General features: G+C 43.0%; 1 protein-coding gene across 2 annotated transcripts; it reads right to left on the minus strand.

Annotated features, from left to right (window-relative positions):
* Positions 1–195: 195 nt before the first annotated feature.
* On the minus strand, positions 196–13,788 carry LOC121572108 (arf-GAP domain and FG repeat-containing protein 2-like). 2 transcript variants are annotated; one of them, XM_041884025.2, is made up of 13 exons: positions 13,196–13,788; positions 10,881–10,974; positions 9,356–9,471; positions 8,308–8,449; positions 7,719–7,836; positions 7,363–7,467; positions 6,508–6,738; positions 5,061–5,133; positions 4,740–4,783; positions 4,472–4,564; positions 2,215–2,334; positions 1,541–1,611; positions 196–1,246 (listed from the first exon to the last, which is right to left on the minus strand). In XM_041884025.2, the coding sequence occupies exons 1-13, from the start codon at positions 13,360–13,362 to the stop codon at positions 1,199–1,201; spliced, it is 1,422 nt and encodes a 473-aa protein (XP_041739959.2). In that variant the 5' UTR covers positions 13,363–13,788; the 3' UTR covers positions 196–1,198. The 2 variants fall into 2 exon arrangements, with proteins under 2 accessions (XP_041739959.2, XP_045077759.1); XM_045221824.1 differs by lacking the exon at positions 6,508–6,738 and having other exon boundaries at positions 13,196–13,787.
* Positions 13,789–14,267: the final 479 nt, after the last annotated feature.

Below are 14,267 nucleotides of genomic sequence, written 5' to 3' on the forward strand. Positions count from 1 at the left end.
ATACGCCGCCTGGTGGTTGAATTGACCTATTTCAAGTTGTTACTAGGGACGTTTTAAAATAGGCTACCCATAATTGACTAAAAGCCAAAGGAAGCAATCGATTACTTGGGTAAATATTTGATGATCCCAATTATGTTTGTTACAAATGATGTATTATGAAAGATTTTCCCTCAGACACACACACACTAGACACTGTTTAAAGAAGCAACAGATATTATTTAAATGTATGAACATGGACAATTATCATTATAAATACTTTCTCAATAGAACTCTTGCAAACAAAAGAAAGAGATCAATTTCACCTCCATATTTTCACCCAAAAGAACAAGAAACATTTGGTCCACTACAGGGAGAAATAACACCGTTTTTGTTTTGAAAATAGCTTTTACATTCAGTAGTATCTCCTCTTGCAGACCTCCAAGCGCATGCAGCCTGAGACTGAAACACAAATGATTTACACAGACAAAAACAACTGACATATAAAACAATACAAACGTGTTTTCCACATACACACACAGCACATGGGGGGAAAAGACGGGCTTGTCTGTAATGTCTTATCTACATGCATTAGGAGGATATTGTGTTAAGGCTGCCATAACCATCACTAAGGAGAAAAAAATGCTTGCTTGTCATAATTTTTTGCTCTTGTCATCTTGTTCAGCTCTCATAGCCTTGAAGAGGGATATCTCTCAAAGTCTGTAACTTGATACACACTGACCGACTGACTGGACTGGCTAGTTTTGGGGAGTTTTTGAAGGCAGTTTTCAGATGTGTCTCCAAAAAGCAAGCAGAATGTGATGATTTGGTGTACTGTTTTACGAATGGGACTATTTTTGCACAGACGCGGGACATGGGAGAAACAGCGAAGTGTGTGTGTGTGTGTCTTGGTGATGACACCCACAGAGCCCTGAGGTGGATTTTAATGTCACACAAACACCTTTGATATATGGTCACTCACAGACACACACACACACACTCAAAACACACACAGACACGCACTTGTACACATTATTTTAACGGATTAACATTACTGTACAGAGACTCCACACACACACACATAGAGGGGAGAGGAGCCTGCATGAACGTTTCCCCTCTCTCTCTGAAGGTCAAAATACTCTAGAGGCATGGAAATAGTTCACTGGTCTTCATGTGCCCAGGGGTGGGGTGGGTAATCGGGGGGTAGCCGGGGGCGCCGGTATCAGATGAAAGGGTTTCGCGACGTTCCTCTACCCGGGTAAACATTCCCCTGAGAGAGGGAGGGAGAGATGGAAAGAGAGAGAGAGAGAGAGAGAGGGAGGGAGGGAGAGATGGAAAGAGACAGGGAGGGAGTGGTTGAGGGAGAGATGGAAAGAGAGAGGGTGAGGGAGAGTTCCTGCTGTACATCTACTGCACCAAAAATGCCCTCCAATAACTTTTGAATTAAGCATTAGCATAACAATTAAGCAGCTAGCGGTCCAAATCCCCAACAAACTCTGTGCAAATCTATTGAAGTACACTCAATGCTCATGGTAGTGTTGCTATAGTGTGGTATGGTACTCACAGTGAATGGGTTCACTGACATTGGACGAGGAACTTTGGGTTGAGAGTCCGGTGCAGGGAAAGAGGCAAAACCTACAAATCCAACAACACCCCAAAATCAGAGATACATTAGGACCAAATATTAATACATCCAATACTAGTCTGACAAACATAGAACCACATTCAAACACATTGACAACATCCAGCATCCAACATGAAAGGGGGTTCTAACCTAGAAATATAATTACTAGAATAGACAACGCCCCTCAGACCATAGAAATTTCACTCATTCAAATTTCATGGGTTCTAACTCTATATTTGGGGGCTGAGTTGGTATTATGTAAGCATGGGAAAATATGCTGTGATCATCATTAGCTGTGATGTTGGCGCCTCCTTAGGGTTTGAGGAGGCGGAGTTCATTTTGATCACAGGCCAAATCCCATACATAACAGATGACATGGCATGCTGCTGCAGCCCAGCCAAAGAACACATCCATGCAGCACTCCAGTGACTAACTGTTGTGTTTCTTGGCAAAGCATGTACTGTAATTTGTATATATAGAACACAAAATGGAAAATGCTATTTTTGCGTGCTCTTGTCCTGTGCGGTTGGAGACAATTCTCCAAATTATTTTGACGAGAATAGAATTGCATGACAATTAGAATGAGAATAGAATTATAGTCCACTTCTACTTGCCGTTGGCTTCCTGGTTGTTGGCATGCTTGTGTGGAAATGCATTCTGGGTAGCGGGAGTTGGGAAGGTGGTGGACGGGAGGAACACTGAGGTTGGAGAGCTGACGAACCCACTGGAGTCACCTGCATAGGGAAACACAACATAAGGGTGTTAAGTCACACACAGTAAATTGAATTATCTTGTGTCCTCCAATAAACCAAGAATCCATGGGCCCCAATTCTCCATTATAACTGTTTGTTAATGATTTCTAAACTACACTACCAGTCAAAAGTTTGGACACACCTACTCATTCAAGGGTTTTTCTTTATTTTTATTATTTTTTACATTGTATAATAATAGTGAAGACATCGAAACTATGAAATAACACATATGGAAACATGTAGTAACCCAAAAAGTGTTAAACAAATCAAAATATATTTTATATTTGAGATTCTTCAAATAGCCACCCTTTGCCTTGATGACAGCTTTGCACACTCTTGGCATTCTCTCAACCAGCTTCATGAGGTAGTCACCTGGAATGCATTTCAATTAACAGGTGTGCCTTCTTAAAAGTTAATTTGTGGAATTTATTTCCTTCTTAATGCGTTTGAGCCAATCAGTTGTGTTGTGACAAGGTAGGGGTGGTATACAGAAGATAGCCCTATTTGGTAAAAGACTAAGTCCATATTATGGCAAGAACAGCTCAAATAAGCAAAGAGAAACGACAGTCCATCATTACTTTAAGACATGAAGGTCAGTCAATACGGAACATTTCAAGAACTTTGAACGTTTCTTCCAAGTGCAGTCGCAAAAACCATCAAGCACTATGATGAAACTGGCTCTCATGAGGACCACCACAGGAATGGAAGACCCAGAGTTACCTCTGCTGCAGAGGATATGTTCATTAGAGTTACCCGCCTCAGTTCAAGTCACAGACACATCTCAACATCAACTGTTCATGTTCAGAGGGGACTGTGTGAATCAGGCCTTCATGGTTGAATTGCAGCAAAGAAACCACTACTAAAGGACACCAATAAGAAGAAGAGATATGCTTGGGCCAAGAAACACGTGCAATGGACATTAGACCGGTGGAAATGTGTCCTTTGGTCTGGAGTCCAAATTTGAGATTTCTGGTTCCAACCGCCGTGTTTTGTGAGACGCGGTGTGGGTGAACGGATGATCTCCGCATGTGTAGTTCCACCGTAAAGCATGGAGGAAGAGGTGTTATGGTGTGGGGGTGCTTTGCTGGTGACACTGTCTGTGATTTATTTAAAATTCAAGGCACACTTAACCAGCATGGCTACCACAGCATTCTGCATCAATACATCTTCCCATCTGGTTTGGGCTTAGTGGGACTATCATTCGTTTTTCAACAGGACAATTACATTTACATTTTTGTCATTTAGCAGACGCTCTTATCCAGAGCGACTTACAGTTAGTGAATACCATTTTTTTTTTTTTATACTGGCCCCCCATGGGAATCGAACCCACAACCCTGGCGTTGCAAACGCCATGCTCTATCAACAAAGCTACATCCCTGCCGGCCATTCCCTCCCCTACCCTGGACGACGCTGGGCCAATTGTGCGTCGCCCATGAGTCTCCCGGTCGCGGCCGGCTGCGACAGAGCCTGGATTCGAACCAGGATCTCTAGTGGCACAGTTAGCACTGCGATGCAGTGCCTTAGACCACTGCGCCACTCAGGAGCGATGACCCAACACACCTCCAGGCTGTGTAAGGACTATTTTACCAAGAAGGAGAGTGATGGAGTGCTGCATCAGATGACCTGGCCTCCACAATCCCCCGACCTCAACCCAATTGAGATGGTTTGGGATGAGTCGGACGGCAGCCAACAAGTGCTCAGCATATGTGGGAACACCTTCAAGACTGTTGGAAAAGCATTCCAGGTGAAGCTGGTTGAGAGAATGCCAAGAGTGTGCAAAGCTGTCATCAAGGCAAAGGGTGGCTATTTGAAGAATCTCAAATATAACATATATTATGATTTGTTTATCACTTTTTTGGTTACTACATGACTTCATATGTGTTATTTAATAGTGTTGATGTCTTCCCTATTATTCTACAATGTAGAAGAAAAACCCTTGAATGAGTAGGTGTGTCCAAACTTTTGACTGGTACTGTACATACACTATTAACTAATGAAGACTGTCTATAAACTACTTATATACAGTTTACCCCTTAAGGGGTACCTTCATGTAAAGTGTTACTGGACATTCTTGACCTTTCCCCCAGGCTGAATAAGCAGTGCTCTGCTGGCAGCTTACCTCCTGAGGTGGAGCTGTTGAAGGGGTTACTGGGGGATAGGGCAGGCTGCTGCTGCTGAGAGCTGGAACTGGAGCTGAACGGGTTGGGGAAGTCTGAGACATGGAGGTAGGAGACAGAGAGAAAGAGGAAGAGAGCGAGACAAGGAGAGCGAGAGCGACAGAGACAGAGATAGAGACAATAGTTAATGGATATGTTCAAGCCTTTCAAAGTCTTTAATGAAATATATACACCTGCATGATTGATTAATATTTTTGTAACACTGCCTACTTGCAAATGTTTGGGATCCCGACACGGCATCCACACCTGGAGAGCTGAAGAAAGAAGGAAAAGAAGAGAGGAAGGAAGGAAGGACCAACTATATATTATTACATTCATGAACATTAACAAAAACAAGTCAATTTAATATTGCAGTTGCCTCCGGCTATGGTGTGAGACTGTCATGAATTAGTAAACCAAGGGCATGCAGATATCCTGAGCAATTAAAACAATGTATTTGTACCGGGACTGGTGCACTTTAACACAGTCGACACTTCTTCGATGCATTAAATAGAAATGTTAAGTGTATTTGCTTGACATTGCATTCATTACCTGGCAGGAGTGGAACTGGAGGACAGGCGGTTCCCAAATAGGGTGCTATACTGGGGTAGTCCACCGGGGGGTGCTGAAAACACACATTCAAATAAATAGACAGACCATAGACGGGTTGGTTGTTTAGGCTAAACAAAACCGACGCGTGCGCAACTATGGGGCAAAACAGACAGGGTTGGCTTAGATTGTTGACAACATGTAAACTATATTTTGTCTTCAAATGTTTATTGAAAACATAAATACATTTGCACAATGAGTACTTGTTGTCCCTCAACTACATCATTACAGTTGTTGGTTAACTGGCTAGCGAATTTTTGCCTTATTAGCATAGAAAGGAAGCTCTGACGAAGGCCTTGAGGCCGATACGTAAAGCTTATTAAAGAGCAGTGATTATTCAACTGTTACAATGCACCTGCAACAAAGATGAGTCAAAACACCTCAAAACAAGACATGGTATCAATAAAAAGCTACAACGAGCTGAAACAAGCCACCTATGATTCCCCACATGGATGCTTCTTGTCATTGTTGCTAGCTATCAGACCGCTCAGAATCATAACACCATACGGCCTTCTGCCTCATCAATGCATGTGCATAATTTTCGTAACGTTGTCAGCCAACCCGTCTATAAGCAGAGGGCTCAGCTGGGGGCTGATTTGAGAGATCAAGTGTAATTGATTTGATTTGATTTGACATAGGGTGCACATTTTCCACTCTCAGTGTGTGATTGGTCAAGGTGTAACTGTATTGACTGTGCTCAGGGTAAAAAACATGCTTATAGTTCAAGGCTATATTAATCAAAAGAAACTACACATAAATCAACCTACAGTATATGATTGCCTGGGTGAGAGATAGTAAGTATTGAATCATGGGAATAAAACAATGCTATATGTTCAAACATGCCTAAGGCATTGTTCCAGCACATTTATGTTATCATTAGTTAAGTTAGCAGTTAGTAGCATTGCTTAATCAAAACTGGAACATATTTCCTCGGTTGTTCTGTAACAACCCAACGGTGTAGTATTGAGAGCAGAAAACACAATGGGGATAATTCACTTGGTAAAACCTTGGCATTTAGAGTAAGGGCATTATGCAATGTAGCTGACAATAACCTCTCTCTCTCTCACACACACACACTCACACAAAACTATGTCTTACTATACTTGTGAGGACTTTTTGGGGACCAACAATTGATTCCAATTCAAAATCCTATTTTCCCTAACCCCTAAACCTAACCCTAACTCCTAACCCCTAAACCTAACCATAACCCTAACACTAAGCCTAAAATATACTTTTTTGTTGAGTGAGGACCGGCAAAATGTCCTCACTTCTCCACATTTTTGTTGGTGTACTATTCTTGTGAGGACTTCTGGTACTCACAAGTATAGTAAAATGTGTACACACACACACCCACCCTCTCCCACCCCCCACACACTCCTTCTACCCTTACCTGTAGGTCCTGGTCCAGGCGACATGTCAGAGAAGACACTGTTTAGTTGGGACAGGGCAGCGTAGCGGTCTTGGTGGTTTGTGTGTGTGTTTGGGCCGGGGGCTGGGGCTGGGGGGGTGATGCTGAGGGCACTGTGACTGTGCTGCTGGCTGAGCCCTCCAAAATCCACACTCAGAGACTTAGGGAAGGCCCTGAAGGGGGCTAAGCCCCCCGAGGAGGACACTATACGACCTGAGAAGACCAAACAAAGATGGCCGAGATAAGGAAGGCTGGGGGTGTGTCCGAGATGGCACCCTATTCCCTATATAGTGCACTGCATTTGACCAAGGCCCGCAAAGTAGTGCAATACATAGGTAATAGGGTGCTATTTCAGACGCAGCCCATGCATGTTTTTCCTGACCATGTGACTTGACCAGGCAATAGCCTCAATGGATTATTGAGGCTATATTTGCCATCTTGGTCTGGTGAGGCTATTGCCTGGTCAAGTCACATGGTCAGGAAAAACATGCATGGGCTGCACAAACGTTTAGCATGCTACATGTATTAGCAGCCAGCAGGAGTTGAATGTGTTCCTAGACAGAATCATAGCATACTTCTGAGCTGTGAAATACCATTGGGCCCCTGTTGAAAGGAGCATTGTCCACTCTCTAAAAAATCTCTCTCTCTCTCTCTCTCTCTCTCTCTCTCTCTCCTCCGATCGGGGACTGAAGGGAGAAATTGACTAATCAGAAGTAATAGCAGAAGAGTACAGGAAGTACCTAGAGTGAAGTTCTTATTGAAAGTGCTACTGGCTAAGGAGGTAAAAGTAGAGAGAGAGAAAATGAGAGATATGTAGGTAGAGGGTGTGGTCTTTACCTGAGGGTCGAGGGAGTGCAGGAAAGGAGGGGGCGTGGCTCTGGGGTCCCATCGCTGAAGACAGAGAGCCTGGACGTTGTCTCTCTATACCTCTCAGTAGAGACTCTGAGAGAGAGAGAGCGACAGACAGAGAGAGAGAGAGAGAGAGAGAGCGACAGACAGAGCGAGAGCGAGAGAGAGAGGGAGACAGACAGAGAGAGAGTGGGAGAGAACAGTAGAGAGAAGGACAGAGAGAGAAAGAGTGAGGAAAAGATATAACGATAGAGAGGTGGAAAGAGAAAGAAACAACAGGGTCAAATCATGTTGCCTCAGGTTCCATTATTCATAGTATCAAAAAAGAAGGTGAACAGTTCTACCTTTCATAGGGGGGTCTCTAAAGCTCTGGGAGCGTGAGGGAGCACGGGCGGTAAACACTTCCGCCTTCATGTCCGCAGGGGAGATAGCGGGGACTCTTGACGAGAGCTGGGACTGGGACTGGAGGAGAGGGGAGACGGGGGGGACCACACAGTGGGTGGGTGTATTTTTCCTCTGTGTTACGTTATCCTCATTTAACCCTTCATCTATTATTCACCCCTTTATTTTTGATGTGAAGATGACCTGGAGTGGGTTATTTCTTTGGTCATCCGCCTCTGTCTCTCTGTGTCATTGGATCTCTATTGGTACAGTATTCAGTATTCTGGTACAGTATTCAGTATTCTGGTGCAGTATTCACCTATCTCTAACTCTATTACGCTTCTCCACAGTAACACCACTCCCTCCACTTCTTTTTCTCTCTCTCTCTCCTCTTTCTCTCTCTCTCACTCTCTCTCCACTTGCTCTCTCTCTCCCCCTCCCTCCCCCCCTCCCTCCCTCTTCACTTTCCCTTTCAATTTAATTTAATAAAGCTTTATATACATGAAATACACCTCTGCCTCTCTCATCTATTGGAGGAGTTATGTATCTCACCAGTGTGCGTCTGGCCGAGGGGAGCATGGTGTGGGATGGGGCCTGGGCGGGCGGGGGGCCGTGAGAGGAGGGTAAAGCCTGCACCCCCGGCGGGCTCCAGGGTCCCTCCACCTCCCTCCGGCACTTGTTCTTCGAAAAATGCCTGAAGAATAGTTCAATGTTGCTGTGAGTACATTTGAAGAAGAGATTTTATCTCAATGAGACTAAACTAAACTAAGAACGAAAAAATAATTTTCCCACTGTAAGTAAATGCATTGTGCTACAAAATAATTTGAGTGGACATTCAACATATTCAACTCAATGTGTACAACTTTGATCGGATGTGTTCGGATGAGTTCGAAGTACAGTGCTATGAAAAAGTATTTGCCCCCTTTCTAATTTTCTCTACTTTTGCATATTTGTGATACTGAATGTTATCAGATCTTCAACCAAAACCTAATATTAGATAAAGGGAACATAAGTGAACAAATAACACAACAATTACATATTTATTTCATTTATTTCATAAACAAAGTTATGCAACACCCAATTCCCCTGTGTGAAAAAGTAATTGCCCCCTTACACTCAATAACTGGTTGTGCCACCTTTAGCTGCAATGACTCCAACCAAATGCTTCCTGTAGTTGTTGATCAGTCTCTCACGTCGCTGTGGAGGAATTTTGGCCCACTCTTCCATGCAGAACTGTTTTAACTCAGTGACGTGTGGGTTTTCAAGCATGAACCGTTCGTTTCAAATTGCAGCTAGGTCATGCAGCAAGACAATGATCCAAAACACACAATCAAGTCTACATGAAAATAGCTAAAAAGCAACAAATTGGAAGTTTTGGAATGGCCTAGTCAAAGTCCAGACCTAATCCCAATTGAGATGTTGTGGCAGGACTTGAAACGAGCAGTTCATGCTTGAAAACCCACACGTCACTGAGTTAAAGCAGTTCTGCATGGAAGAGTGGGCCAAAATTCCTCCACAGCGACGTAGGGTTCACATACTTTCAAGCAGCACTGTAGATATCTTTATGGAGATATGATGATATCTTTATTGATTTCCTCACCATTTCTTCTTCTCGTATTTGTCCTGGAGGAACTCCTTGAGTTTCTGGGAGTCCCTTGTATCGAAGCATCCATCTGTCTTTGGCTCAAAGACACACAGCCAAGTCCTCCTCCCCACCTACACACATACACACACACACGTACACACATGTGCAGAGCCGCAGACGCACGTACGGGTGCACACACAAACACACAAATAATGATGCAGAACATCAACAATAGACACCACATACACACACACGTGGACGCACACACACACACACAGTCTTGTACAACTAACCTTGCTGGGACACACAATTCAGTCCCATTCAAAATCCTATTCTCCCTAACCCCTAACCCTAAACCCAACCCTAAGCTTAACCCGAAAACCTAACCTTAACCCTAAACCTAATCCTAGCTCCTAACCCTAACCCTAAACCTAATTCTAACCTTAACCCTAAACCCCCTAGCATTAGCGTTTGACCTTGTGGGGACCAACAAAATGTTCCCGAATGGCCAAATTGTGTTAGTTTACTATTCTTGTGTGGACTGCTGGTCCCCACAAGTATAGTTAAACATGTACACACACACACACACACACACCAAAATAATGATGTAGAAACTGAACAGTAGACACCTCTGCCTACTGACACATTAGTTAACATGCTAGAGTCACTTGCTCTGATCGACACTACTGTAGCTCACTGACTAATTATGAATCACCAACATCAAAACATTGATCTAACCAAATCTGACTACCCAGACTTTTCTACCTGATATCTGCATCAGTGCAATGAATCAGACACTCATGCACGCACGCACGCACAGACTAGTTTCTAACTAAATGGTATCATTGTGTGCAACTGTAAAGTTTGATCCCTTTCACTGCAGACACTCTCTCAGCTCACACACACACACACATTCTCTCTCTCACACACACACACACACACAGTGATGAGGTGGTTTGGGTGTACAGTAACTGCGATGTTCGATCTGATTCACTGCACAAAATGGGCAGAGCACCTACATTCCTCCAGAAACAGCCTGTAACCACCAAACAGTGCTACACTCTATTGGTCTGACTGGTAAAAGACAGGGAAGCATAAAGCATCCTCTTCTATCTCATAAAGATGGATGAGATTTTATCTGGACCTTATATAGTCTAGTTCACATAAAAAAAACGATTCCTTAGACAGAGATGGATGAATCTATCTCATGTGGCCTCAATCCCTCTCCTGGTGGCCTCGGCTCAATAATGTACATTTATCATTTATGATATCTATTTATAATACCTATATAATCTATTCTTGCTCTATTCATCCTGGGACATGAAACATGTATATATTTAATACTGAGTCCAAGTATGCGTCACAATTGTGTTTTGTTCACCTTTTCCTGCTGTTGAAATATTGAAGTATCCAGCTGAGCATTGAGCATTATGCCCAGAATTGAAATGAGGTGGGTGAAATATAGGTGTAATACTGTTAAGTCCCGCCCACAAGCCCACCTGACTCTGTCGATAATGGAGGCAGCCTGCCTGTCACTCACCTCATTGCCATGGTTTTGCAGAAACTCCACTTCCTGTTGGGAGAAGGTTGTCATGGAGATAGACTTGACTCTGTGGGGAGGGTTGAGTCCTCTCCTGAGAGAAGAGAGAGATTGGAAAAAGAGAAACCGATAAAAGATATATGTAAGATATGTGAAAGGGGGCACTCCACATTCATAACAACATAAATCACTAAAGATGAACACTTGTGATACTGCATTTAAAAGAGGAAAGGGCAGTAGAGGGTATTTAAATTGTTCAAAAAATGGATGCAATGACAGATGACTGTGAGAAAAAGTTAAAATAGATTGTTACAGTGAAAATGGTCATAGTGCAAATGTATCCAGTGTAGAGAAGGCTTACACAACAGGACATAATATTGTGTTCATTCACTGTGCAAATGGTATCTTTAGGCTATTCTTCTGTAATCATGACAGGCTGTTCTTTGGAGTGAGACAGCATGTGCAAGACTCTAAACCTATGCTGAAATCTCACCACTGCGAATTAGTGAAACCTTGCGAAATGTCCCACAGCCACAGCCTATAATCTGTTGGGGACCTGAGCTATGGTCTGCATGCAGAATACAATACATGAGCCTGAAGAGAATGCCAAACCTGGTGCAATGCCGAAATGAAACGTAACACGAGCACGACTACGGGCATGCCTGAAAATGATAAAGTAGTCTGATTAACTGTAGCATAGGACACCAAGGGGAGGAAGAGACACCACATAGATTAATACAGGGCGCGTCACAGTTTCAGTTTCTTGTCAATACTCAAATGTAACAGCAGCATCCTAAAATATAATCTGCAGATGCAACATACTGGTTAATCATTATCTGCATGCACAGCCTGGTCTCATAGACTTGACGTAACATAGTAATCAAATCAAATTTAATTGGTCGCATACACATATTTAGCAGATGTTATCGCGGGTGTAGCGAAATGCTTATGTTCCTAGCTCCAACAGTGCAGTAATACCTGACAATATAAAACAATACAACCAAATCCAAAAAATCTAAAGAAAGATATTAAGAGATATATAAATATTAGAATGAGCAATGTCCGGATAAAACAGTGTGTAAACATTATTAAAGTGACCAGTGGTAAATTACTATGTACATAGGGCAACAGTCTCTAAGGTGCAGGGTTGAGCCGGCTAGTAACAGTGACTAAAGTTCAGGGCAGGGTACTGGGCCGGCAAGTGGTGACTGTTTAATAGTCTGATGGCCTGGAGATAGAAGCTGTTTTTCAGTCTCAGTCCCAGATTTGATGCACCTGTACTATCTCCGCATTCTAAATGGTAGCGGAGTGAACAGGCCGTGGCTCGGATGGCTGAGGTCCTTGATGATCTTCTTGGCCTTCCTGTGACACCGGGTGCTGTAGATGTCCTGGAGGGCAGGCAGTGCGCCCCCGGTGACACTCAAATTATGTTACGTTTGGTATGGTTACATAAGACAGAAGGTTACTTAAGGAAAAAAATTAAGTAGGGTGATTGGTCGAGTGGTGGATGGGTGGGCGTATACAGGGAACTTCTAGCAACCCAAAGGTTGCGTGTTGAAATCTCATCACGGCCAACTTTAGCATTTTATCTAATTAGCAGCTTTGCAACTACTTACTACTTTTTAGCTAATTTGTAACTACTTAACATGTTAGCTAACCCTTCCACTATCCCTATCCCTAACTCCTAACCCTTTAACTTAACTCCTAACCCTAACCTTAACTCCTAACCCTAACCTTAACTCCTAACCCTAACCTTAACTCCTAACCCTAACCTTAAACTCCTAACCCTAACCTTAACTCCTAATCCAGCATTTCCCAAACTCGGTCCTCGGGACCCCAAGGGGTGCATGTTTTGATTTTTGCCCTAACACTACACAGCTTGATGATTAGTTGATTATTTGAATCATCTGTGTAGTGCTAGGGAAAAAACCAAAACATGCACCGAGTTTGGGAAAACCTGCCCTAAACCCTAGCCTAGCTAACGTTAGCAGCCTAGTTAACATTAGCGTTAGCCATCTAGCCATATCATTTGTTTTGCAATTTGGTAACATATTGTACGAATTGCAATTCGTAACATATTGTATGAATTGCAATTCGTAACCTATCATACGAAATGGATAATGGATATCCACAAATGAATACATTCCATACTAATTGGAGAGTCCCGGATTTACATTTACTATGTTACGTCTACCCCTGAGTCCAGGTTGGCATGAAATGGGCTTAGTTTTGTCGTTTTATTATAATTGTAGGCATATGTAGCCTAATAGCCTATGCGCAATATGCATGTTATAGAAAAAGCTATCCATACTTACAGCATTCCAGAGCACGACGTGCATACGAAGCAGCCCACGGTGATATCAATGTAAGTCACCCCGGGTTGACTGCACTCGAAGCAGTGTTTGTTTACTCCAGCCTGGGCCAACTCCCGGACCTTGCGGGCGCATATCTCTTGGTTGTCCCGATGTTTTCGGTTCGACATATTGCTGTCTCGGTCCGCTCTCACCGCCTTTGGTCTGGCACAGACGACAGGCTCGTAGTGGTGAGCCGCTTACCACTGGCCCTCCGCTATCCTCCCTGATTTCTCCCTTCGTTTACAGTATATATTACTCACGCCCGCATTATTTATGCAGCTCGCTTTAACGTGATTTGAGACAGATATTACATGCCTGCGTCAGGCTGTGTCGTGTCTTTAGCAGAAGAAGTCAGAGGAGATCTTGTCATACTGTCAAAGAGTTTTACTAGGTCGTTATTTATTTATTCATTGCTGCATTATCCTCTTCGGCAGTGGAGAAAGAAATCTGTCTCGCTCTAAATATCTCTCTCCTCTGCTTCGCTCTCTGCTCGCCATACGAAGACGCGTCGCATTGGAATGGTGACAGATTTTTGGAACCCAGCTTGCCAGCTAAGGCAAGGACAGAGGCTCACACATAGCATAGATCGATAAATAAAACAACCTACACAAATAAACCAACAGAGAAGAGAAAAAATTAACCATTATAATTATTACATTCTATTCTATATGACTATGCTGAAACATATTTATTCAGATTATTTTATGAGAGTTGTCTGATGTAAGTTTATTTTAATAGTAACAGCAACACACATGTAATGCCTGTCATGGGGAGACTCTATCACGCCCATTGCATTATGACGTCCGAAATGAAAAAGTATTGTTTTATCTGTCTTGAGTTTGTTAACTCTTCACATCGATTTCTGATAAAACACCATCCATTTAGAACATAAAAAAGCAATATATGATAGGCTACTATACAGGTCACAAAGGGTTTACGCACGCGTCATTACGCACATGTAGTAATTAAACAGATTCAAGATAGATATCCTACCCAAAATAAATCCCTCCTAAACACTTGAGATTGGTTTCAG

Source organism: Coregonus clupeaformis, chromosome 8, assembly GCF_020615455.1.
Source record: "Coregonus clupeaformis isolate EN_2021a chromosome 8, ASM2061545v1, whole genome shotgun sequence".
NCBI classification, from domain to species: Eukaryota; Metazoa; Chordata; class Actinopteri; order Salmoniformes; family Salmonidae; genus Coregonus; species Coregonus clupeaformis.